Raw genomic sequence first — 24,832 nt, 5'->3', positions numbered from 1 at the left:
TCTTGAATGTGTCTTTTGGTTCCCATTAACCAAACACCACGATCTCCAAATGCAGCAACATTCAATCAACTGCATTGCTTCACATTTCTGTCTGCACGAAAACCATACAGATCAATGAGACGGTAATACCTGGCATGGCCAAAGCAGGGGTGTTTGCAATGGCAAGTGAGGGGACTGTGCATCTCACATTAGCCTCAGGGCTATGGAGGAGCATGACAGCGAGATTTAAAACTAATCTGGTGAGTGACATTTTAGTATCTCATTGAAACAAACACACATTGCCTTTCATCATGAGAATTTTTTAATTAATTTTTCTGCCCTCATCTTTGCTGCTATAATATTGCTTATACACTACAAAGAGGAGTGCTATCAAAACAACCCCGACATGAGAGAGCTTCACAACTCTCATAAGGATTCTCTGGACATTTGCGAACTGAAAGAAAACTCACTCGACTGCCGCGTTGCTCTCACAGGTTTCAGATAGGATGCAATAACCTCTGGGAAACTCACACTGCACAGGGAACCAGCAAATGCACCCTGGTTCTCCACCCCATACAGCCTCTCCTTTAGAGCCAGAGAGTCAAAGGAAGGCGTGGGGTTTTCTACAACGGCTGGAGCATACAATATAGGCAGCTCCCCTATTGTGTGTGCTACAGGGTGTGCCCTTCTGCCGCGCTTTGAGATCCTCCGGTGAAAGATGCAGGGTCTAAAGGGTTACTATTTAACCCGCCTGGTGTGGGAACCAAGCGGAGCGTAGGGACGGGACGTGACTGAGCGATCCCACCTAGCCCAGGATGGAATTCCACCAGCTGCAGACCAGGGGCGGAGCAGAGAACTACAAGCCTCCAGCAGCGCCTGCAGGAAGGAAGAAAGCGCGAGGCTGGGGGCCGGGAGCCCTGCCCCGCCCCGCCCCACCCCGCCCCGCGCTGTACATGTCCCGGGCCGCGAGCGTTCGGTTGTGGAACGTTGCAACACTGCGCTCCTGGCCCCAGCCCCTGGCCTGGACAGCATGGCCGGGCGACGGGAGGCTGATCTCGGCTCGCTGCTGGCGGAGGCCAGGGTGGCGTACAGCGGGGCTTTTGCAGGGGCGGATCCTGAGATCGCCGTGTCAGCCCCCGGCAGGGTGAACTTGATCGGAGAGCACACGGACTACAACCAGGGCTTCGTGCTGCCTATGGTAAGGGGGAGAGGAGGGGCAGGGCAGAGCAGAGGAGCTGGGCTCGGGGCCGAAGCATGACTTGTGTGTGGTCATACCGGGGCGGGACCCCCAGGAGCTGGGGCCAGCAGCACCCGCCGACACTTGGGTGCGATCCGGTTCTGTCGTAGAGGAGTGGGATGAGATGAGCTCCGCATTGTGGTGAGGGAGAGCCGGCCTGCCTGCCTGCCTCCGTGTCTCTGCAAGTCTGCAGCTGCCTGGCTCGGAGTCACGACTCCACAACTTGTCCCTTGTGCTTCCGGGGAGGATCGCGGCAATCAGCGCAGGCGAACTCCCAGCCGAACAGTAACGATCATTCATCCTCCGCTGCCTTCCTTTGTACCCGTGCAGCGCTGTGCAGACGGTGATAACCGGCTCGCTTGGCCCTGCAGGCTACAACGCTCCTAGGCCTTTGCTGTCGGGGATAGAACTCAGGCCTCGGGACAATCACGGCCCCCCATTTTAGTGCAATGTTTAAAATTCCCCTGTGGGTGCAGTGGTTTTTGCCCTGTACTGGGACTGTCCCGTGGCAGACACGCTGGGCGCGTGTGGAAGCCCTGCGTGCAATGCAGCCTCTTTGCCTGGGTTTGGGTTATTCTAGTTCTGTGTAACTCATTGCACAAGATAGGAACCTTCCTGCCATTCCAGGAGAGGGGAGAAGTGTTAGACAACAGCGTTAGGGCACCCCCTGTGGGCACAGTGCTGGCGAAAATAGCTGTGGCCAAGATTTCCAAAAGTGGATGGCTGAATTTAAGCTCCTCCAATCCATTTTCAAGACATCTAAATAAATGGCCTGATTTCCAAAAGTGCCGCGCGTCCAGCAGTGCCCTTCGACTTCCCTTGCTCAGCAGGGCTTTTGAAAACCCTGCTACTTATTTAAGTGCTTAAATATGGATTTGGGAGCCTATCTTGTGAAGATCTTGGGCCTGGCCTGTAATTACAACTCCATCTCCTTGGGAGCTGCTGTCTCCCCACTGAGCAGGATCATACCATAGTCCTGGAGCAGGGGACCCAAAGGCATCACTTTGATGTGCTAGCTGTTTGGGGGCCTGTATGAAACAAGTATAATAGTTTCAGGATGGGGAATCCATGTTTTTATGTACTTGAGGTTATATAACAGAGAGGCTGCTTGTCATGTGAACAAGCCGGCCAAGCGAATAAAATCCTGACCAGGTGGCTTCCCAGAAGCGGGACGTGTTGCAGGAATCCCTCATTTCCTTTTGCGCTGAGCAGGACTCAGCCAGCATCTCTCTCCGCAGGCCCTGCAGCTGGGGACTGTGATGGTTGGGAGCCCAAGGCAGGATGGAACAATATGCATCATTACAACCGCAGAGGGGGCAGAGGAGCCCAAAAGGGTGCAGTTTCCAGCGCCGACAGAAGGAAACCCCCTGAGACCCTCGCAGCCTCACTGGGCCAACTATGTGAAGGGCGTGATCCAGCATTATCGGGGTATGATCCAATTGCACCTGGGCGTCGGGAGGGCTCCGTGGGTCAGCAACATTCCTGCAGGCTCTCGGGACACAGCGTGCGCTGGTCAGGAAGGGTGGAGACTAAACGTGCCTGTTACAAGGAGACTAGGCCAGAACTAGAAGCAAGTGTAGCCTCCCTTTCAGCTGCACCTTAGTGAAACCCAGCTGATCCCTACACCTGCTACTCCATTTGTGTATTGCCTGCGACTACAGGCTAGTGCCTGAAAGCCAGGTGCTCTCTCTCCCCTACCGCCATGCAGCCTGCCTTCCTGCTCCCTCCAGTGACTGCTCCATTGCGGAACTGGCTGTGATTAACGGCTACTTTCCTGCACGGCCCTTTCGTCTCCCTAAAGCTGCTGCTCGAGCACTGGGCTGCAACCAGAGAGAGACCACACAGCAGCGAGCCAAGCGTGGTGTCAGGGTACAGCTTGGTTGGCTAGATTCACTCTTGGGAGTGAGAGTGGAAGGGTTAAAGAGACAGGTCCTGGAACCACTTGTTACAGCTGTAGTACACAGCTTCTCCAGGACAGCCTTCCCTGCCTTCACACAGCCTGATCAGTACCTGCCTTTCTAACCTAAACAGGACGTAGTTCCCCCCCTCCCATCCTCTCTCTGACGGGTGTTGCCTGCCATGGGGGGTTGTACTCCTGCGGTTGTCTAAGTCCACTTCATTTTCTGTCTTGTCTCTGGCTGGGCTCATTCTCCGTCTCCCCTTTGTTTTGTGTCTCCATTACAGCTGGTCCTGTCCCGGGCTTTAACGCAGTGATAGCCAGTAACGTCCCGCTGGGCGGTGGCCTGTCTAGTTCAGCCTCTCTGGAGGTGGCTACGTATACCTTTCTGCAGCAGCTCTGCCCAGGTAACAGCAGCCGTGTCAGCAGCTCCGCAAGCCTGACGCAAGAGAAACTCTCTTCTGGGATCCTCTGTGTCCTGTTCAGATGCTGGCCCAGAGGCTCTATAGGAGCTGCTGTGATTCCAATTCTCCCCTTCTCCACCATGGAGAGCTGCATCACAGCCACTGACCTGCTCTCCCCGCCCAGAGTTGGAGCCCACCGCTTGTGGCAGGGCCCCTCCAGATCCCTGGCTAACTCTGCATGGGTCCAAGAGGAACTCTCTCTGTTGAGAATCACCCAGCAAGTTCTTTGGGTTGGCCAGGGAGGCTGGGAGACGTTTTAGGAGCAAATGTGAGAAAATAGCAGCTCTTCCTTCCACCCCCTCCCCACAAATGTATTCCAGCCAATCAAATTCTGGCTGAAGAGTGTGGCATCCACCATATGGTGACTGGCTTGGTCCATGCAGCCAGGTTCCCTGTCTGTGACGGTGGCCAGCACATGCGATGCCTTAGAAGATGAATATACCCCCTGCCCTGGGGAAGAGTGCTCCTCGCTGATTGGGCCGTGCTGCACGTGGGTGGGGAAGATTCCTTGTGACCCCATCTGGTGTGTGATCAGCAACAGAATTAAGCACAGAATTCGCCACCTACAAGGTTTACAGGTTCCTTGAGCCCTATCGTGAGGCCTTGTGCAGGCTTTCTGGGGTGGGGAGTGGTGTGAATTTCACCCAGGCTGCAGTTCCCCTCCACTTGCATAGCTGCAAACATTATTAGCAGAGATCCGTTCAAGCCATAGACTGTGGATTTGGAGTCTGAACTAGCTAAAGTATTCAGGGTTTTAGCGTAGAGGGATCCCTCGCTATATAACTCCAGCTCTTTTTAAACTGGCGGCTGCAGGGCCGGCCCTGTGATGAAAGTGAAAGAGCTCTAAAAAGCCACCTGGGTCCCTTGGGCTAAGGGGGAAATGGCACGAAGCAGGCACCACACTAATCTAGCTCTTTCTCATTTGGCACAGATGATGGAGACTTAGTAGCTAAGGCACTGGCTTGCCAGAAGGCCGAACACAGCTTCGCTGGTATGCCATGTGGGATCATGGACCAGTTCATATCTGTGATGGGCAAAGAGGGCCATGCATTGCTGATCGACTGCAGGTCAGGACAGAGACTCAGCTTACACTGTGCTGGCTAATGCTGATATTCCACACTTCTGCAGCACCTTCCCTCTGAGGATCTCAAAGCGCTGTATGAACATCTGTCTAGTAAGCCTCATAACAGAGGCTTGGAGAGGTGCAAGGCCAGACGCCCATTTACATTAAGGCCCCTTTATACCACAGATAGCGTAGGGGGGCTTTAGAAGTGGAACTGAATTGCTTTTATACGCCGAGTGGCATAAAGGGTCCTCGGCATAAAGGAGAACTTGTCATTTGCCTCCCTGTGTGACCTTCAAGAGGATGGCAGAGCTGGGATGAGGGCCCAGGTCCCCCCATTCTCAGTCCTGTGTTCTGCCCACTAGACCACACTACCTCCCCCTGAGCCGAAATGCTTCCTTGGCCCACGCTGCGCAGTGTAACTCCTACGTATAGTATCTGACTGGCTGGACAAGGGCAAGCCTGTCCTGGAACTTGAATGTGGACAGCAAGGTGAGCTGCTCCCCACCGGAACTTGTAGCGTCCCATGACCTCTGGCCAGCGTCGGTGTCACAATCCTCACTATCCAGTGCTCCCCAGCTTTCAGGACCGAGCCATTCAGACACAAGCCCCAGAGATTTTGCCGTAGGGGCACAGGCTGGCTCCATGTCTGTGGATGTCTGGTGGCCTTCCACAGGGTTGGTGTGGGAACAGAATGACTTTTACAGTCAAACTGACAAAAGTCAGGTCGGTGACTTCCTGGTAAAACTGCTCCCAGGATCATGGCTGGGGAAAACCCACCCTGAGAGAGCCAGGAACTCCGCAGTTCCTAGTTAACATTTCTATTGCAGTACAGCCTATGGCCCACGACCAGGTTGGGCCCCATTGTGCTAGGTGCTGTACAGACACTGAATAAATGACAGCCCCTCCCCCGGAGAGCTTAAGGTTAAACCGAAGAGCCCCAAACATCTGGGGTGGCTTACGTAGACTGTAAACTCTGTAGGGTGAGGACTAGCTTTATCTGCACATGCAGGGCCTAGCAAAATTGAGCCCCGACTCAGGCCTGTGGCAGGTACAGCAATATAAGTGGTGAGATGATGGAAATCCAGTGTCAAGGGACCCAAACCACCTTAACTCTGCTCCCTTAGATACTAGCCCCCCAGCTGTGTGGGTAGAGCCGTTCTAAAGCTGTGTGGCTCTGAGCAGAAGAGTGACGTCCACGGTCTCGCTGTAACGCAGGCTCCTGAGGCTTGCCATGCTGGCTGCTCCGACGCAGGTCCCGGCTAGCGAGGGGCTTGGGCGTGGAAGTAAACGGGCCGTCCCCTCCCCGTGACCCTGCTTTGACCCCTGATTCCAGGTCGCTGGAGACTCTCCTCGTGCCTCTGGCTGACCCCAGCTTAGTTGTTCTCATCACCAACTCCAACGTGCGGCACGCGCTGACGGGCAGCGAGTACCCCACCCGCCGGCGCCAGTGCGAGGAGGCGGCGAAGGCCCTGGGCAAAGCCAGTCTGCGAGAGGCCTGCATGGCCGACTTGGAGGGTGCGTGCGACGTCTTCCTGGGGTCACCAGAACAGTCTGCTGCAGACTAAACATTGTGGGATGGCACGTGGAGTGAGCTCGGTCACCCGGGGGGGCGGGGGACAACGTGGGGCATGAGCATAGCAACTGGGAGGGGCGCCCGAGTATGGCGACCCTCTGGGGGGGGGGGGCCGCAAACAGAGCAGTGAAATCAAAAGGCGCTGGGCTGCCTGCTGCTCTTTTCCAGCTGGTGCTGTTTCGAAGCTCTAGCCCCTGCGTAGCTTCTCAGTCCAGCCTTGTGTGTCTCCAGCTGCCCGGGCTCTGCTGAGCGAGGAGGTCTATCGGCGAGCAAGGCACGTCATCGGAGAAATCGAGCGCACCTCCAGGGCGGCGCAGGCGCTGCAGGCCAGGGACTACGGGACGTTTGGGAGGCTGATGGTGGAGAGTCACAACTCCCTCCGGTAGGGGCAGCGCCGGCCAATAGCTCTCAGGGCCCAGGGGCACGACCCAAGGTGTGCGACGTGGACAGCTCAAACCACGAGATTTCCCATGCAGTCTCCTACCTCGTCTCTCCCACAGCTGAAGGGAACGGTCTGTGAGAAGCGATGGACTTTAGGAGTAATTGCAACATAAGAGCCCATCGTATGCCTTAGCATTAGTCTGTACCAGAGGATTCAGAAGGAGGTCTCTGCCCCTGCTCCCCCAGCGTGCTGCGGGCTAGTTACCCAGTACCTTACCCCTGAAGGAAAGGCGCCAGGCTAATCCCTGGAGCAGAGGGTTTGAGAGGCCTTGCCCTCTCCATTTTGGCTAGCATAAATGCATGTGGTTCTAGGACTGGCCCTGAAATTTGACCTCGGAAGGAATCAAATGAATCTTCCGTCTCTTGCTGCAGCCAGGGGCTGGGCAGGTTAGGAAGGTGTGCATAGGGACTGCCTGCATGAGTCGGCACGGGCAGGCCGCACAGCAGGGGTGACCCTGGTTTGTGTTTCCCAGGGATGATTACGAGGTCAGCTGTCCTGAGCTGGATGAGCTGGTCGCCGCAGCGCTGGAGGTCGGCGGGGTTTACGGCAGCAGGATGACTGGCGGAGGCTTCGGCGGCTGCATGGTCACTCTGCTGGAGGCTGGAACAGCAGAGGAAGCTCTGCAGCACATCAAGGTGCGTAGCTCTTCTCACGCCATGGCTCTGGCTTTCAGTCTGGCCTCCGGACTGGCCGTGGAGAGCCCGGCTCCACCAGCATGAGTGGAGGATTCTGACCGGCCACCATTTTACATGAGTCACTGATCGGGCAGGGGAGGATCGGGAACGTGGAAGGATGGCGGAAAAGGCCGCTCAGCTCCAGTCCTGGCTGTCCCCTGGATAGCTCAGACTGCAATAGTGAGATCGACAGGTCTCCAGAAAGGATCCCAAGAGAGTTAATAAGCAAAGCAGCACTTAACTGGAGACCTTGCCTGGATGGCTTGGATTGGTGATGAGGCTTTGGACCTTCTGGCTGCTAGGGCACTAGTCTCCCTGTGACCGTGAGCCGGCTGTACTGAAGTGTATGTGAAAGGAGTGGTGGGCAGGGGGCCAGTATGGCTCCGTCCGGCAGCAGCTTCCCTGGCTGCATTCTGTTTGCGTGACCCCTTGCATTAGCATGCCGGCTGGTGGGCTCTTCACTGGCTGCCTCTCCTTTTGTCTCCTAGGAGAAGTACAGTGGCACAGCCACCTTCTATTTCACAAAGCCATCAGCTGGGGCACAGGTGCAGCGTCTCTAAGGAGTGACTTCCCTCTCTGCGTGGGGCTCTATTCCTCTGCCACGGGTCAGAGTCCTGGGCCAGCTGTCTTCCTTCTTGAGGAAATCACATGCAGCTGTTTCTAACTGCACACTGGAACATGGGGAAATGTACAGATCTGCACCACTCGGGTAATAAAATTAATTTTGCACAACAGTTCTGCCTCTTGACTTAGCCACGTCAGTCCAAACCCCTGCAGCCTACACGCTCATCTGTCTCACACCAACGTAAGTGTGACTTGCAGTCCATAGAGTTAACCCCGGTGTACCTGAGACCAGAGACAGGTCCAGAGAACTGCAGCGGTAGGGGCAGGATTTAGTGGGAGCGTAGTAACAGCTTGCATGAAGCTCTGTAATGACTGCAGGGAAGCACAGGGCCTAGGAGGCCACGTGCCAAGTAGCCTGAGAGAAGGAATCAGTGACACGCTGGGAGCACGTTGCATCCTAGTCCCAGTAACTCATCCCTTGGTGCAACTGCCAATCCTTACCTCTGCATTTTTTTAAATAAATGGGGCAGCCAGACTGTAGAGAAAATGTTTATTAAGTGCAATATAAAGCCACGTGGTCCAGCACACCTGCGGCCAGACTCTTTCTTGGACCACACTGGCAGCATTCATATGCCAACAATTGTAGTTATCTGATGAAAGCTACAAAAAAAGGGGTTACATTTTATGGTGGCTCTTCTGTACAAGCCTTTTTAAAAGGGCAGGTTAGAAGTGGGCTTCACCACGATGCTGCGTTCTGCCCCAGATAACTTAACTACCTCTTTGGTTAAAGTTGTTGTATGGACTCTCGTGAGGCCATGAATCAGTGTGTTATACCTACCGTACAAAGCACGGTGATGCACGTGGAAGGGAGGTGACAGTGTAACAGGGTGTGGCTTTGGTAAAGTGCCACGTTAGCTGAAAATATTTCCTTCCACTACCAGGGAGAAAAAAAAAGTAGCCCCCGTAACAGAGAACCCTGGAAGGAAGGAACTGAAATACAAGGCATCTGCCCATTGGACACTCATTCAATAACTAAGTATTTCTAATGGGCTGTATAAAACCTCATTTGGTTACTTTTGAACAGACCAGGCTTTGTGTATTTAGATCAAAACCTAAACTAGCCCCAGTTCTCACCTAGGTTTTGGAGAAGAGGCTCATGCACAAGGGGGGAGAATGGGTGTATTTAAGTCATGCACACAGGTCTGGCTCATAGGAAATCACTGTGAAACTTCCCTTGAAGTCTGGTGCAGGACAAAGCCCTTGAAGTGGTCTGTCCTGTGCGCGCGCACTCAGGTTCCCAAGGAATGGAAGATGAGTTCCCTAGTCGGTTTAAATAAAACCAATGACACTCCGGGGAATAAGGGCAGCTAATGTTTCTGTTCTGCAGCCTTTGAAAACTGGCTTTTCCCCCGAAAGCGGGGAGCTGCCATTCTTACTAGGAACAGGTTCCCAAATTCCCAGGAGCAGCTACTCGGTTGAGGGTGAAGTTGACCCAGCCCATGTTCAGCCCCCTCAGAGCCACACGTAATGAGGCAATTCAATAGCATTTCTCACTGGCAGATCGCAGCCCCAGCTGACAGATGCGCTGGCTGGCACCAGGGTGTTAAGTGTCTTGCCCTAGCTCAGGAAAGGAATCAGGGGCGCACCCAAGACTAGAACCCCTCGGCTCTAGCTTTTGGCCCAGGCTGCCTCCCCTTTGCTCAACTAGCTAAGGCCATGCAGGTGTCTGGAGGGGCTCGGGAGGGACATTTTTTTCAAAGGCCTAACTAGTAGGCAGGTACCCAATTCCCATGGACGTCCCATGGGAGTTGGGTACCTACCTGCCCTTTGAAAATCCTCCCTTAAGCCGTCAGGTTAATAGGCTTATTAAGCATCGGCACAGCTGGGTTTGACGTGTGGCTACAGAGCTGAGCGCACGAGCCCTGCAGTTAGCACCGTGCAGTATGATCAGAAACGCTTCAACGACACCCCAGGTGGAGAGGGAAATGTTGTAAAAAGGAGCCACCCCCCGGCATAACTCAATGCAGTGTGTGCAGCGGCCTGCACTATAGAAAGGCGAAGCTCCCCCCACAGCACCAGCCATTGCCACAAACATACAGAGATTCCATCAGCAGGAAATAGCATTGGGGGGGGGGGAGAGAACTCAGCAAAGGAAGACGCTAGGATGCCTCATCAACCCAGAAACCAGACACACAGCAATAACGCTAGTAAAGGATCACTGGACAAGGGGCAGGGGCATGACAGCTCCGACTGCCCTCAGCCTGGGGTAGCAGGCATGATGTGGCTCACACACCCACATCTTTGCCACCAAGCAGTAGCCATGCATGGCAGGGTTCTAGCCCAGCTCTTTGCCCTGATGTGGTCTGGGACTGGCTGATGCCAGGGAAAGACCGGAGTGGCTGAGGCAAATAGTTCATCATCCACTCCAAAGGAGAGAGCCAATCTCATACCAAAATAGGGGCAGACACTTCTCTCTCTCTCTCAGACATCTCTCTCTCTCTGCCATCACCTTATCGTTACTGGGTGATGGTGGAACTTGCTACTCTAGCTAGGGCATTTTTCAAATGCCTTTTGAAGTCACATAGTGTTATTTGTTTAAGCTGCACTAAGCTCCACCATGGGAAAAATAACACCAACAACGCTTTGAGGGCCTTAGGTTTGTAAGTAAGTTGGACCTTCAAGAAAACAAAACTAGCACCCTTTTTATCGTATATCTCCTCCCATCATGTCGGGCTTTTGCCCACGAGTACACTGGCGCTACAGTAAGAGTGGTGCTTTGGAGTGCACAAACTCGTCCATTTGGGATGCTGTATGAGGTGAGACTGCTGCGTTGCAGAAGCCAACGGTGGAGGATTTTTAGCTACTGATCCAAAGCCCATTGAATTGACTGGGCGGTTTTCCACTGGATTTGGGTCAGGCTCCGTAACCAGTCTCTGCTATTACAAATGTTTCCCAAAAGCTGTGCGTCCTTAATGCTCAGTGGAGATCTCATCTACCTAGGTTTCTTTTTATAAAATTATAAAATACATTTTTATATATATACTAGGAAAACTGTACAATAGTTTGAGCAAAATTGCATCATAGAGCATTGTGGGTAATGCTATGCAAATTAAGGCTATAATTTGTTTCTGCAGTACCACACATTAGCAGCAGGGGGCTTTACACAAACAGGTGCCGTAGGAATGCAGCAATTACCCTGGCCCTCTACACTGCAACACACCTTGATAAACAATAGACCTATGAACATTTCCAGAGCACAATGGAGTTGCCTTCCACTAGTGAAACTAATAGCAGGAGGGCAGGGCTGAGCCAGCGGGTTTAGTGGGTGGAAAAATAAAACACCATGCAGGACAGGCAGCACACAAGGCAGAGGGTGACAGACATTTAAATGCAAACCAAAGCCCAGTGCCGTTAAACTCAGCGTTGTGAGAGAGGGTAGGCAGCCTGGACCCAAAATGTCAGCAGGTAAGGATTACGCTCCACAGGACTCCAAAACCGGTTGGCCCATGACCCTGCTCTGAGAAGCCTGCGTGACAGACCACTCAGCGGCGATCGTAGACCGGCCAGCCTGGAAATGGAGCGCCCCAAATGACAATCACACACTCGCCACTCCATCCGCTGACCCTGCTGCAGCCTCAGCGGTGGTGGGTTTCAAAGGAATGACCAGCATGTCAAGTGCCATTGCAGTGCTATGCCCAGGAGGGATTTGCTGGGCACAGTGATTGACCATAGGGTGGGCTTGCCTGAAAAGCCCTGCAGTTTGAAGGGAGACACCCCTTGGGCAGCCTCTACCCGGCTCAGGCTTCGAAGAATTGTCTCTCCATCTGTTTGGTGAGCGTTCCGCTGGACATCATGGTCCTGCTGACGAACTCTTTGGTGACCTGCTTGGTGAGGGTGCCACCGCTCTCCACCTGCTGGGTGGTCATCAGCATGCCGTCTGCAACAAGAGGAGCAGGTCAGCAGTGGGCCTGGCGGGGAGGTGCTGCCCTGGCTGTAGCCCAGAAGGACGATGCCAGACATCTACGCCCGTGTCTGCATCAGTAGCAGCAGCTTTTGCTGCCTACTCCCCCCAGCCTGTGTGTTGGGCACTGAGGGTTCAGAATTCTCTTTCATTACACCACACGAAGGCGTCGGCCAGAGTGGAGCCGCAGTGCAACCGTGCAGCATTTCAGACTGGCTTCCACACGACACTTCTGGGACAGGGGACGCATAACAGTGCATTAGCGTGCTGCCCCGAGGACACCCGGTTGTTGGGTCAGTTCCCATTGACGGCCAATTTGTTGTTTCTCAAAATCATGATCCCCTTGGCACCAGAGAGGGGTGAAGGGATGGAGATATTTAAACCTGATTTTTTAAAGGGTTCATTCTTCGTCTCTCTCTCCTTTTGCACAGCCTTGAGGAACCCTCCAATAGACCCTCCCTGGATGTCTGCAGAGCTAGGACCCTGAGATCGGGCAGTCAGGACTGTGCTGCAGCTATTCACTACACCAGGCCCCTTCCTTTACACTGGCTGATGCCAATGAAGGTGACTCCCTGAAACAGTCTTCCCCGGCCCCAGGGACCAAAGCATTCCGGACAGGAAGCCCTTACCTGTGTAGTAGGGATCCAGCGAGGCAGAGCTGATGGTAGTTTGGGTGCTGTATGCCGTGGGGAAGTTGTACACCTCCTCTCTCATGTACTGCTGCCCTCCAAACTGTGAGAAAGCTCCTGGAGAGAAGAGGAGAAAAGTCAGCTCTGGGAATATCGCAGGAACTGTACCATACCAGGGAGCTCATAACTACCCATCACTGAGCAATCAACATCAACGACCCTCTCCCCATACCACTACGCAGACAGGCTATGTCGTTACTGTTCCATTAGCAGCCCTTAAAGAAAGAAATCTGAAGGATGCTCATGAGAAATTGAGCGGGTTAAGGGCTTTATGAGATGGCTGCTGGGTCTTAGGGACGCCCAGTTATAGAAAGATGAAGGTTGGCAATAAAACAGCAGCAAGTTCTCACGCTCCTTTCCTCAATGCCCCGGGAGATATGTGATCTCCTCATTCTACAGATCATGAAACTGGCACAGAAACGGTCACCAGCAGAGGTGGGAAGAGAACCCTGAAGTCCTGACCTAGCTGCCTGCTCTCCCCATTACTGCCATCTCCCATACAGCTCCCAAGGATGTCTCTCCCGCTCCTCCCCCCCATATACACAAGACACGTGGTACCTCCGTCTTGAGACTCTATGGTGATGATGCCCTCTCTCTCTGGCCCAAACCCTTGGGTGGTCTTGGCTTGCACTTTGAACTTGTAGGGGATGTTCTCGCTCAGGTAGGGCACGGTCAGGGTGGTTTCGGGGTTGTCCCCCTCCACGTAGATGTTCCTAGCTTCCCCTAATCCCAACAGAAAACACACAGCATGAAGAGCCTGGGAGACAGAATACAACGATTTCCCAATTTCCCAATGATTTTCCATTCCCACCGACCACACCACCAGCTGCCACCCTCCTGCAGTTCCCACCACCCTCTGTCCTGCCCCACTTTGCTCTTGTCTCACACCTATTCTACCCCCTTGTGACATCCTCAATTCCACTGTCAAAAGACCCCCATTTCAGCACAGTCCCAGCCCTCCCCACTAAGGCTGCTCGGGGCTTGAACGGAGCAGGAGGCTCCGTTCCTGGAGCAGGTCTGCAGCTGCGCCGTGCCGTGCTTTAGCCCCAGCCACGGGATCATTTGTCATTTCACCAGTGGCTTGTTTCTAACCTGCACCGAAACCCCACCCGCTCCCCAGCGATAACGTGCCTCCGCCATGCAGCGTCTCACACGTGACCATGTAGCCCAAAATCGCCCCGTTGGGCTTGTGGGGTCTCTCCCAGCTGAGCTGAAGCGAGTCCGGGCTCAGGGCGGTGAACACCAGGGGTCCTGGCGCACTGGGGGTGCTCAGTGTAAACGGTGAACCTGCAGGAGCAACAGCAAGCGGTCAGTGCTGGAGAGAGGGGCCAGGTGGGCTAGCGGCGGGCTGAATCTACACGGGCCATTGATGTCATGAGCTGGGCGTCTCAGCTGTTTGCATGGTTAACTGAAAGCTGATGCACTGGGGAGCCGCAATCCAGGAGAGATGGGGGGGCCTTCATTTTAAAGGGGGAATGACGGAGCAACAAACTGGGAGCTCCCAGAGTTTCAAACTTCGACATGGGGAGCTGCCTCCATGCCTCCGACCCCCAGAGCACCCTGAGCCCTGCTCTCATCCCTCCTCTCCCCCCCACCCCTGCCAGAAGCCTCTGACCCAGGCGCGCAGCAGCTCATTGCACAGCCACCGAGAGATCAAAATCGAGTGACGCCAGCGCCACGCCCCCTCTCACCTGGTACCGGACTCAGCGGGCGCTGCGGATCCACCTGGGACTCAATGGTGATGACGCCCTCTCGCTCGGGGCCCCAGCCCTCCTCGCTCTGGGCCTTCACCTTGAATGTGTAGGAGTGGTTGGGCAGCAGGTTGTCCACCACCACCGAGTTCTGCGTGGGGTTGGGGATGCTCAGCCTGTGTACGTCTCCTGGAGGGGGGAGGGGGGAGAGAGCCGGGCGCCACCCGTCAGTCAGAAGCGCAGGCTGTGCGCCTCGCACGGCGCGGGACGGCGCAGGAGGGGGGTTATTGCGCCGGATCAGAACAACAGTCCGTCAAGCCGGCGATCCTGCCTCTGGGCTGTGTGTGTCTGTCAATGGGGGGATCCTTCCGAACCCCCAATAGCCTGACCCATGTGATAGGAGCCCTCTGCCTTTAGAAAAGTCATACGAGCTAGGACACTGTCCTCATGGGTCGCTAGGTTATCCGGCTCCTTTCCAGCCCCTGCCGTAGCGCTGAAGTCAGTGGGACAGGCTAGGAAGGGGTGAGAGCTGGCTGTGGGATGGGTTGGGCTGGTAGCTATGGTTACCCCCTCATGGCCACTCTCCATCTGTGTTTGCCATTGCCTCTCTCCCACATCCAGCCCCGGGGTCTGGAGGTGACATATTCCATAGCAACATGGAACAAGGAGGCTGACTGAATCAGCCTTGGCCCCCTCCTCTGTCCCTTTCCACCTGCACGTCACAGACGTCTGCGAACGAGTCCTCAACCCCACAGGGGGGGAAGAGGGAGACGAGCGTCTGCGCCAGTCCACAGGGTTTATGACAATAAATGACAAACCAGGAATTTGCGCAGTAAAAAAACCCCTAGTCATCAACATTTTTCCATGTTTTCATTGGAAACCCCAAACCCGTTTGTTTTTTGGCAACGATTCACTGAAAATTGTGTGCGCAACCCCATGAGGGGGAGAATCATTTCCCAAACAACTCCAGTAATTATTCTCTCCATTGTACAGAGGGGGAAATGAGGCATAGGGAGGATAAAGGATTTGTCCAAGGCCACACACAAAAGTCTGTGGCAGAGCTGGGATTAGAGCCCAGGTGTATAGACACCACCCCTCCTAAAATCCCAGCTTCAGTGGACCCAGGATTCCACTCTAGACCTCCCAGCCCCAGGCCGTATTGTGAAGACTCGTTCCACACCCGCAGCCGAGCCATCAGCCGAACAGGGCTCACTGACCTCCAGTGAGGAGCTGGTACTGCACGCTGTATCCCTGCACCGCTTTCTCGCATTGCGGCTCCTGCCAGCTGACTTTCAGGGATGTGGGCCCCAGCGCGGAGAACACCAGGCGGGTGGGAGTGTTGGGGACGCCCAGGGGCATTCTGGAATCTGACACACAGAGCGGAAAAGTCACAACCTTGGATTCAAAAGGTGAAAGGCAGGGGGGAAAAGAAGCAGACACACCCGAGTGTGTGATGGTCCTTACAGTCCAGGGAGAATGTGGCAAAATGTCCGCTCCACAACCAAGGGCCGGCTCTGCCCAGAACCTACCCAGAGGGGCTTTTGGGGCTGAGCTCTGTGGCCAGGATGGGGGTCTAACGGTGTGTGAATATCTGTATGAATGGGCACCGACAACGTTGCCCTGCAGTCTCTGGGTTCGGGGGAAGCAACCAGGGGAGCAAAGAGATGGCTGAAAACAACTAGATGTTTTCCATGGCGGCCCCCTTAGCTCCCCACTGGGCTGGGGGACCACAGTGCAGGCCGTGGGGCTAGGCTTGGCCAGACTCGCTCACCCTGAAGCACCAGGGACCCCCCTCCCGACATCAGAGAGAAGGGCACAGAGGTGCTGCGAAGAATGAGCCGTCCTCACTTATTCGCACATCCGCACTGTCAGCCCACGGGTCACTCGTCTGCCCTCCACACACCCCTACCCACCAGCTTCTCTCTGACCTACCCACCCCCTCTGCTCCATGCCTGCAGCCACTCATCAAGGGCGGCACTGCTAGGGGGAGATTGTCAATGGGAGCTAAGCACCCAACTCCCATGGACGTTCAATGGGGTCCAGGTGCCTAACTGCTCTTTACATCTTTGCGATCCTCCTCAATAATCTTCAAAGGGTTTCGCAGCCACGTGTCCCAGTAAGTGATGCAAGCTGTTGGGTAGGTGAGTATTGCTATCCCTGGTCTACAGATGGGGAAACTGAGGCAAAGAGGTTCACGTGAAACGTCCAAGGTCACACGAGTCAAAGGGAGAGCGGACCTGGCTCCCAGCCCGGGCCACTTTGCTCTCCCTACTAACAGCGCCTCCAGCACCAAAGGGTAGGAAGAGTTAAGGAGGATCCCTTAACCATGGCAGCAAATAGATGCACTGATGAGCAGATGCTCCAGCACCCAAGCGCCAGGCGCTGTATAACTGAGCTGCCCGAGGGCGGTTCAGAGGGACATTTTGCATTGGCCACACATTCTCCCCAACACTCCCGCAAGGCCTGTGGAGAGAGACAGAAAACGATGGGCTTGTTAGGAGCAAAGAGGGCAGGCCGCAGCCGGCGAGTCGATGAGGTCGTTAGCGCGTGGGATGGGTTAATCAGCTCGCTTGGCTTTAACGAGGTCACATGAACACTGCAAATGGAAAGAGGGCGTGGTGGAGGCGCAGCCAGGGCTGAGGCACGGATCAGCACACACACAAAGCTGGCGGAGGAGAGGGCAGCAGACAGCTCACGGGCGGATGGGCTGGTGATGGGATGCATGACTGAGGGGAGACAGCCTCGAAGACATTGGACAAGGCTTTGCCGTGGGCTGTACCTATATACTTGGAAATCCCAGAGGGCCCATCAGCCATGATTATAGAATCCCGAAAGCCATTGCTGGCGTAGGCACCCTTCACCTTTGCCCTGCTCCTGACAGCTACGTCTTGGGGCATCAGGACCCTCCTGCCAGAATCTTCACGTATGGCAGGGAGAATCCTCCCTGGCTGGTCTACATGACAGTGGAAAATGGAGAGAGAGAGAGAGAGAGAGACCATTGAAGGCATCGGAAGCCCGTGTGCTGGGGCCCCTGTACGGAGAAGGCTGCCTTAAGGAAGAGCATGAAAAGGGCTTCTCCAGCCCTGTCCCCACTGCCAGACCGACTCTCAGACATCTGGAGCTGGAAATTAACCATGGAGATAGAGTAAGAGGCATGGAGGCAGCCCCCCCTTTCCCAGAGAACTCTGGGGGGGTGCATGGAGGCAGACCCCCCCCTTTCCCTGGGTGCCCTGGGGGGTGGAGAGGCGCATAGAGACAGCTCTCTCAGTGTGGAGGGAGGGAGGTCGAGATACAGGGGCACACCCTGGCTGGTGCGATCCAAGGGAGCTCTGAGGAGTAGAGGGCAGGGAGAAAGCCCTCGGCTCTGGCCGGGCAGAGGGGAGGGCCCCAGCACCCTCCGACACTCACCATATCCGGAGGTCATTGTGCTGTACTCTCTGGTCAGAGACGAGCTGCCCATCAGCATTCTCTCCTGGTGCACGTGTGAGCTCAGCTGGCCGTAGTTGGCATTCAAGGTCCTGGTCAGGGAGCCCCCACTGCCGGGGAAGGTGAAATCCATCCGGCCATTCATCAGATGCTCTGGGAAAGATTTAATTCAGGTCAGTATCAGCAACTGCTGTCTAGGCAGCTGGACCAGCCCGTGGCTCCATGCATCCTGCATCTGCTGTGTCCTGGTCTCCAGCTGTTTGAGAACATAACTCTGGCTCTTCAGACAAGTGACAACGACACAATCAGGCATAAGGGAAACAGACAGGAACCTGCACCCCGTGCCCAGTACCAGGTCGGCCCACCATGCCCAAGGGAACTCCACCTCGCAGTCCTGACGGTCAGATCTCTTGACCCAAGCGTGTGTTTTTATTTTGTCTCAACAAAAGAGGACACGACAATGTGAGGAGGCGGCTCCCACAGATTTCACATTCGAGCCCATCTCAGCTGGACCTGAAAAGCAAACCCCGCTGTTATGGTTGTTCACGAACACCTGCTTAAGTGACCACCCCAAGGGGCAGCAGAAACCAGGTGCTTCCTAATGGCCACTCTCTGGCTAACAGCCCTGCTGGGTTGCCCTGCAAAACTTGGGGGTACTGCAGAGCAGTCACTTGAGATGAGGAATTGTCTCTTGGAGGTGGCTGTTATTACTGTTTTGATCTGCTCCTCCCCTAGGGTCCGAGCCTATTGCGGAAGCGAGCACCTAGCAGATTCCCAGTCCACGCCCGAGGTGGGCGTCACGAGCAGACAGACCATGACAACACTTTGCAAGCAGACTCTATACATGTGACCAGTGCATCATGCCAACGCCCGTGTGGGCACAGAGAGAGTGCGAGGGGGCAGGACCCAGTTCCACGCTCTTGGCTCGGAGAAGGACGAGACACGACATTCACTGCAGAAGAAGCCGGCCTTCACCTGGTTGGGGCCGGGGTGTCCCGTTCCTTGTCAGGCTGCCGCTGGCTGTGTCGCTGTCCAACAGCTCAAAGGGGGAACTATCCTCGCGGAGGAGGCCCTCAGTGTCCGAGGAGAGGCAGCTGCTGCCAGAGAGGCGGGGGATCGTTTCGGCTGGGAGCCTCCAGGTGATGCGGCGAAGGTCCAAGTCCTCCCCCAGCAGCTGCACATATTTCCACCTGGAGCCTTTTGGAACAATTTAAGTACTCGCGTTGGCACGGTCCGCAGGGGCAAAGTGGGGCACCCCCCACCATCTGGCCACCTGCGGCACACTGGGGTCAGCCTGCGGGAGCAGCTGCAGCTGCCAGCGTGATAACCTGGCCATCGGGGCCACACTGGTCTCTGCACGTTGGCTGATGGGCTACTGCTGTGAAAAGATCATGGTCAGAGCTGGAGAACGGAGGGAACAGGACACCGGGGGTTCAGCCAGGCCTGGGGAGATCAGAGCTCCAACCCCATTTCCGTCAGGATGGAGAACGAGGGTGGTGGCCCCACTGCATCACAGACGCGGCTGGGTAGAAGCAAAACTATCCTCCCGTGCTCAAGAGAGGCCTCCTCGCTCCATGATGTTTGCAGGTGCACGCAAAGCTGGCCACCGCGGGGCTGTCCTAACGCGCCCGCGCTACTCTCTGCAGGAACGCCTCGACTCCCAAAGCAGAGAGAAACAGAGACAGCGGGGGGCTGGTGCCTGGGGCGGGGGACGCCTCATTCCAGCCGCGGTCGAACCTGCTCCATTCTAGACCTCTTGTAAGGGTGCCCCAGCAACACCAGTTGCCCCAGCCCCACGCTCCGAGTCGCTTTCACCCTTCCCCTTTTAAATAGCTATTCCAAGCTGAGACTCGGCCTCGGGGGACACTCGCAGAGCACGGGGGAGAGAATGAGATACCATGGGCCTGTCGGGTCCTTTGCTGTCTCAGGCTGCTATTAGAGGAAGTGTCTCCGCTTCGCCGCCCAAGGAGGTCCCTCTCATTAGCCTAACGGCTGAACTAAGAAACATCCCCAGGAGCTAAGAGGGCAGGACTGCGTGCTGTACCCTAGTCTCCTGGCAACGGGCAGAGAGGCCCAACGTTCCTACCCAGCCCTTCCTAGTGAAGGCTGAGCCCCCATTGCATTTCAGAGCAGCAGCACAGAAGGAAGGGGTCAGCTGAGCCTCTGCATGAGCCCCGCAGAGCTGGGACTTCTCTCTGCCTTCGCAGCGGAACCAAGGAACAAAACAAAGCTGTTGAGACAAATAAGCAAAAAGCTCTTTGCAAACCACCGCGCACGTACCGGAGTCGTCGGAGACGCTGGGGCGCTTGCTGCCGGACGGGGAGCGCAGCACGTCCGCGCTGTACATCAGGTAGCTGTCGTAGTCTTCGCCGCCCTCGGCGTCAATGATTGGGACGTCGGGGATGATGGGAACTGTGAGCAGGAGGCAGAGAGCACCGTTAAACACGGCACGTGCGGTGGAGGCAAGGTTAGATCACTCCCATGCCACAGGAAAACCACCCACCCAGATGCCACCGCACCAGGCATGTTGGAGGGGACACAGACAAGGAAAAACAAGGAGCAAGAGGGGGACAGTTCTCCAGCCCAGCTCCCCACACACCCAGGCCAGCAAAACCACTCACTGGACATGGGACGCTTGGGCTGGGTAGCAAGGTTGATCGTAGCTTCTCGCTCAGGTCCCCAGCCGGCTCCATTCCTGGCCCTCACCACGTAGCGGTACGGCTGCGACTCCCGCAGGTTTTCAATCAGAACCATGCGCTTCTTCGGGTCCTCAACCAGGACTTTCTTCATGGCCCCGAAGGGAACTGCAAGCAAGCACGCCCCCCCCAGTGAGATCCTCTCTCTCACACACACACACTGTTCTCTTCTCTTCGCCTCTCTTTCTCCCTCCCTCCATTTTATGGAACTGGCCAGCTTTGCTCTCCCATTTGAAAGGGAAAACAGCGAATGGCAACGCCAAGACTCAGCCCCCGGCCCCCGCACACACACCGGCCCTTTCGTTGGTGGTCACCGCCCCTGGAGCGCTAGCGTTTAGTGTCCGCACGGTGCGCGTGCGGCTCAGTCACTCGCACGGCCTGCCTCGCTGGTGTGCTCATGGCACTGGGGCAGGGATGGCTCTTTTCCCCCCAGTCTTCCAGCCTGTCGTGCTGATCATCCTTGCCTCTGACAGCCCATCATCTCCCACCGGGGCCCACGGACGCTGCTCCCAACACATCCAGAGGGGGCGCGACAGACTGACGTGAGAGACTCACTTGGCCTGGGTAGCCAAGGATCCATCGGATCCTGAGTCCTGATCCAGCTCAGACAGTAGCCAACTGGGCTATCCCGGGGGTGTCAGCCCCCCCTGAGGCTGCTAACAGGGTCAGCATTGCTGGGGTACGGGCACCGAGCAGCGCAGCAGTCAAAGGGACTCGGAGCAGAGCTGGAACCCCTCCGTGCCAACCCACTGGAGGTGTCTCACGGTTTCATAAGAGCAATGCAAACAGCACGGCTTTGGCCTGCCATTGCATTCCAAGAAATGCCTAGAGATGGGCCAGAACCAAATCCCCTGACCCTAACTCCCCAAACAGGGTCGAGATCCAGGCCCAAACGTCACAGCTGACGTGCATCAATGGGTCAAACCAACCCCTCACGTCTGACCCTTGCGGCTTGGGCCCATGTGTTGACCCAGCAGCAGGAGACCTCAGAGCAACCCTGCTTCACAGGGCTCACTCCTGCTTTCGTCACCGTGCTTTGCCCCCAGAGACGGCCCCCGCACTGCAGCACCACACCAGCGCCTCCATCCTCCTCCCCGACATTCCCAGACTGCAGCCCCTGGATCCTCTCTGGGGAGCTCCATGGAGCCCCTGACGCAATGAGGCCTGGGCTGCAGGTGTCAGGACAGAGGCGGGTGATGCTACAGGCCATGCAGTCAGCCATCCTGCGTGTGTCTCGCAGGGTGTAACTCCATCTCTGGGAGGCTCCCAAAGTCAGCAGGGAAACGGGCCGGCAGCCGGGCGTTTCCCAGTCCCCACCAGGACATCATCCCTAGACCCTTCATTGACCGTTACTCTGTGCACCCACACCCAGCTTTAGGGCCTGATCCTTCCAGCGGAGGAGCGTCGCCAACGCCCGCTGAAGTCGGATGCAGTCAATGGGAGCTGAGGGTACTCCCAGGACCACATCATTAAATGTTGAACATCTGTCCTGGGCTCTGGCATCCCAACACCACCCACCTGCCCAACAGCCTGTGCTCTGTCCCTCATCGGATAGCGTCAGCTGCTCCTAACCCCAGTTCCTGGCTTGCATGAATGGGGCTGGGAACAGTGAATTGTAGGGGACAGGTCCTGGCTGTTTCTGCCACGGTCTTAGTGTCTCTGTCTAATGGAGATGCTGCTCTAGGACTTTCAGCAAGGGAGCCCTCTCTTACCGTTATCTTCATTGACATGTCCGTAGCTGACTTCGTAAGCCGTGATCACCCCGTTGGTCTCTGCAGGCTCAGCCCAGCTCAGCTGCGTCACAGTGGAAGAGACGACGTTGAAAGCCAGACGGCCAGGTTCGCTGGGAACTAACAGGACCAAGAACAAAGAGGTGGGGTTTGAAACAAAGCATGCAGGGAGAGGGGGAGCTGGGTATCTGTGGGGCGGGTGGTGGGACATGACTAAGGGAAGCGTGGTTCGATCCGGGGAGATCTCCTGACTGTCTGTGGCACCACCACATGCTTAATTTACACCAGTTGCTCTGCAAGGTGCTGGAAAACTCATCTCAGAGCCTAGGGTATCTAGACATTTCCAGTGTGCCTATTGCTGCCCACGCTGGGCTGTCTTCTCCTCTCCTCCCTCAGTTTGCTTCCTTCTGTGGGCCCCCTGGAGGAAGGGATTTGATGGAGGGAAAAGCCTTGCCTGCCACAAACCAGAGATGGAAGGGCAAAAACCATGCAATGTGGGCCTCTCTCAGCGTGGCCATCTTTCCACTGCCCCAATCTCATCTTCCCCATCCTGCTCTGCCAGCGCTGAGATCTCAGACATTCTCCTGGGGCATCTATCCCACTGCCACTTGCGAAGACGCAGCACACAGCGTTCAGAAGCGCATTAACAAAGAGGAGTCATGTGAAGTGGGCGCATGTGGTGGTAGGTGTGTTCACAACTAAGAGCTGGGTGAAAATTTTCTAGCAAAAACCTTTTTTTGGAAAAAGAAATGCAGATTCAGTGACAATGAAAGGTTTCATGAATTCATGTAGATTTCACTGAATTGGTTTGGTAAAAAAGCCGCAAAAATATTTTTAAAAAAATCAAAACATTTCATCTCAACACTTTCAATATGAAATGTTTCTGTTTTTTGTTTCAAAACTTCCTGTAATTTTTATTAAAAAACGATCAAAAACATTTTTAAATGCTTGAAACCAAAGTGAAATGCTACATTTGGGGTCAAACAAAATGTTTTGTTTAACTCCAAATTTTATTTTATTTTGGTTTTTTTTTTTTTTTTTTTTCCAGAATTGCCAGTGAACCAAAAAATCCTTTTTTCTTCTGGCTCTGTTCAGAACTTCATCAGCTGTTCAGCTGTCATTGGGTGACAGGAATTCTGTCATCAATATTTCAGGTCTCCATTTGTTTGGGGCCTTCTGCTTTGTTTTGTTGTTTTTATGGTGAGATTTAATAAACCAGCTATCCCCAGCTACTGACCAGGGCAGGACAAGATGAAGATTTTCAGATTGGTACCTGGACAAGCAAATACTCTTAGTTTATAAAGATTTGAGCAGTTCTTGGACCTCCAGCCCTTTGTAATACACTCACATAACATGTTTCATCTTCACTAATTAGTTCATCCCTACAACAACCCTGTGGGAATGGCAGGGGAATAATATCCCCAATACGCCCAGGGCTCAGATACTCCAGTGATGAGAAGGGGCTAAAACACCTGGCCACACAGGCCTGATTTTAATCACTTGGTACGGAGGGTGCTCAGCACTTGAGAAATTGAAACCTATCAGGATACGTCTACACAGCATCTGGGACCAAATCTCCTAGCCCAGGTCCACAGACTCATGCTGGCATGCTAAAAAGAGTGATGCAGACGCTGAAGTTCGGGCTGTTAAACCTGGGCTGTGGTGAGGTGGGCGTGAGAGCCTGAGCTCCTGCTCACATCACAAGGTTAAAGACATGTCTACACAACTGTTTTTATGCTAGCACGAGTCTGTGGCCCTGGGCTGGGAGGCTCGCTCCCAGATGCAGTGTAGACATGCCCTGAGATGTCCCAGCTGGGGACACATGGTGGGAAAAACAACAAGACAAAGTGGGTTGCAGCCCACGAAAGCTTATGCCTGCAGAAATTAAATGTGTTAGTCTTTAAAGTGCTACAGGACTCTCCTTGTCTTTGCTGTATACAGACTAACACGGCTACCCCTCTGGAACTTTTTACCAGGGTGGGAAAGGTTCAGTGACTTGCCCAAAGTCACAGAGGGTGCCTATTTCAGAGTGGGTAGAACTCAAATGCTCCTGGCTCCCAGGCCTGGCTGCAGACCACTAGACCAGGACTCTTAAAAGACCAGATTGTCCTGAGTACACTTCCAAAGAGGCATCAGCCTTCAATACGCGGGTAAGGTCTGGTGTCCTCTGGCCACATCAGCTGCCCACTAAGATCTAATCCCCACAAACGCCACGCGAGCCCGTGGGAACAAGCCGGGGGAGCAGCTCACCGTCCTCAAGCGTGCGGCAGTAGGTAATATCAGAGTAGGGCCCCTCGCTCATGTTGCTGTAGGCGCAGACCTGCATCTCGTAATCGCAGTAGGGGTACAGGTTATTCAGCTCAGCCGATGGCACTGTGGAATCTATCAGTCTGGCCTCTGACTCAGGGTCCCCTTGGATCCAGTACTTCACCTACAATCGAAGAGAAAACCACGAATGCTTCTCCACTCCCCTGTTCTCCTTCAGTTCCTCTTCCCAGACACCAAGAGCAATTATAAACCATGGGCAAACATCCTGCAACCCACTGCCCCCGGCAGCCTGGGGTAAGAAGTGTTACGCACCGCAGGATGCAATTCACCCCAATGCTCAGAGCCCTATTCTGAGGGCATAAGTGATGCACTGTCTGCACAGAGGGGAGTTTCACCCTTCATCTAGTCCAGTCCACATCCGGCGCAGGATTGTTCCCTTCAGTACATTTTCTGGAGCTTTGCCTCGTCTAGTTCT

At 55.0% G+C, this 24,832-nt stretch overlaps 2 protein-coding genes across 2 annotated transcripts in view; one reads left to right on the top strand and one right to left on the bottom strand.

The window, feature by feature from the left end:
• The first annotated feature begins 916 nt into the window (after window positions 1-916).
• GALK1 (galactokinase 1) lies at window positions 917-8,066 on the top strand. The gene is made up of 8 exons (XM_067547576.1): window positions 917-1,177; window positions 2,455-2,644; window positions 3,401-3,520; window positions 4,509-4,644; window positions 5,977-6,158; window positions 6,448-6,598; window positions 7,131-7,293; window positions 7,821-8,066. Exons 1-8 carry the CDS (start codon window positions 1,010-1,012, stop codon window positions 7,890-7,892), a joined length of 1,182 nt encoding a protein of 393 aa, XP_067403677.1. The 5' UTR covers window positions 917-1,009; the 3' UTR covers window positions 7,893-8,066.
• A 530-nt stretch (window positions 8,067-8,596) lies between these two features.
• ITGB4 (integrin subunit beta 4) overlaps window positions 8,597-24,832 on the bottom strand; it is a 56,574-nt gene continuing 40,338 nt past the window's right edge. Inside the window, exons 29-40 of the mRNA XM_067547577.1 lie at window positions 24,340-24,520; window positions 22,072-22,209; window positions 20,285-20,467; window positions 19,944-20,075; window positions 17,646-17,816; window positions 17,017-17,190; window positions 15,455-15,604; window positions 14,238-14,426; window positions 13,678-13,833; window positions 13,105-13,269; window positions 12,487-12,603; window positions 8,597-11,833 (exon numbers count right to left, since the gene is read on the bottom strand). Coding sequence (XP_067403678.1) covers window positions 11,694-11,833; window positions 12,487-12,603; window positions 13,105-13,269; window positions 13,678-13,833; window positions 14,238-14,426; window positions 15,455-15,604; window positions 17,017-17,190; window positions 17,646-17,816; window positions 19,944-20,075; window positions 20,285-20,467; window positions 22,072-22,209; window positions 24,340-24,520 — 1,896 coding nt within the window. The 3' untranslated portion in view covers window positions 8,597-11,693. The remainder of the gene's footprint in view (window positions 11,834-12,486; window positions 12,604-13,104; window positions 13,270-13,677; window positions 13,834-14,237; window positions 14,427-15,454; window positions 15,605-17,016; window positions 17,191-17,645; window positions 17,817-19,943; window positions 20,076-20,284; window positions 20,468-22,071; window positions 22,210-24,339; window positions 24,521-24,832) is intronic.

This window comes from Emydura macquarii, unplaced genomic scaffold, assembly GCF_026122565.2.
Source record: "Emydura macquarii macquarii isolate MOO-44397 ecotype Brisbane River unplaced genomic scaffold, CSIRO-AGI_Emac_v2 contig_1230, whole genome shotgun sequence".
NCBI lineage: Eukaryota > Metazoa > Chordata > Testudines > Chelidae > Emydura > Emydura macquarii.
This window is presented reverse-complemented; position numbering and strand designations above follow the sequence as displayed.

Excerpts from the sequence above, each read along its gene's own strand:
- GALK1 (XM_067547576.1), top strand. The coding sequence starts at position 1,010 with ATGGCCGGGCGACGGGAGGCTGATCTCGGCTCGCTGCTGGCGGAGGCC. Across the intron at positions 3,521-4,508 it reads TCTGCAGCAGCTCTGCCCAG|ATGATGGAGACTTAGTAGCT; the intron begins GTAACAGCAGCC and ends CATTTGGCACAG. Across the intron at positions 7,294-7,820 it reads AAGCTCTGCAGCACATCAAG|GAGAAGTACAGTGGCACAGC; the intron begins GTGCGTAGCTCT and ends TTTGTCTCCTAG.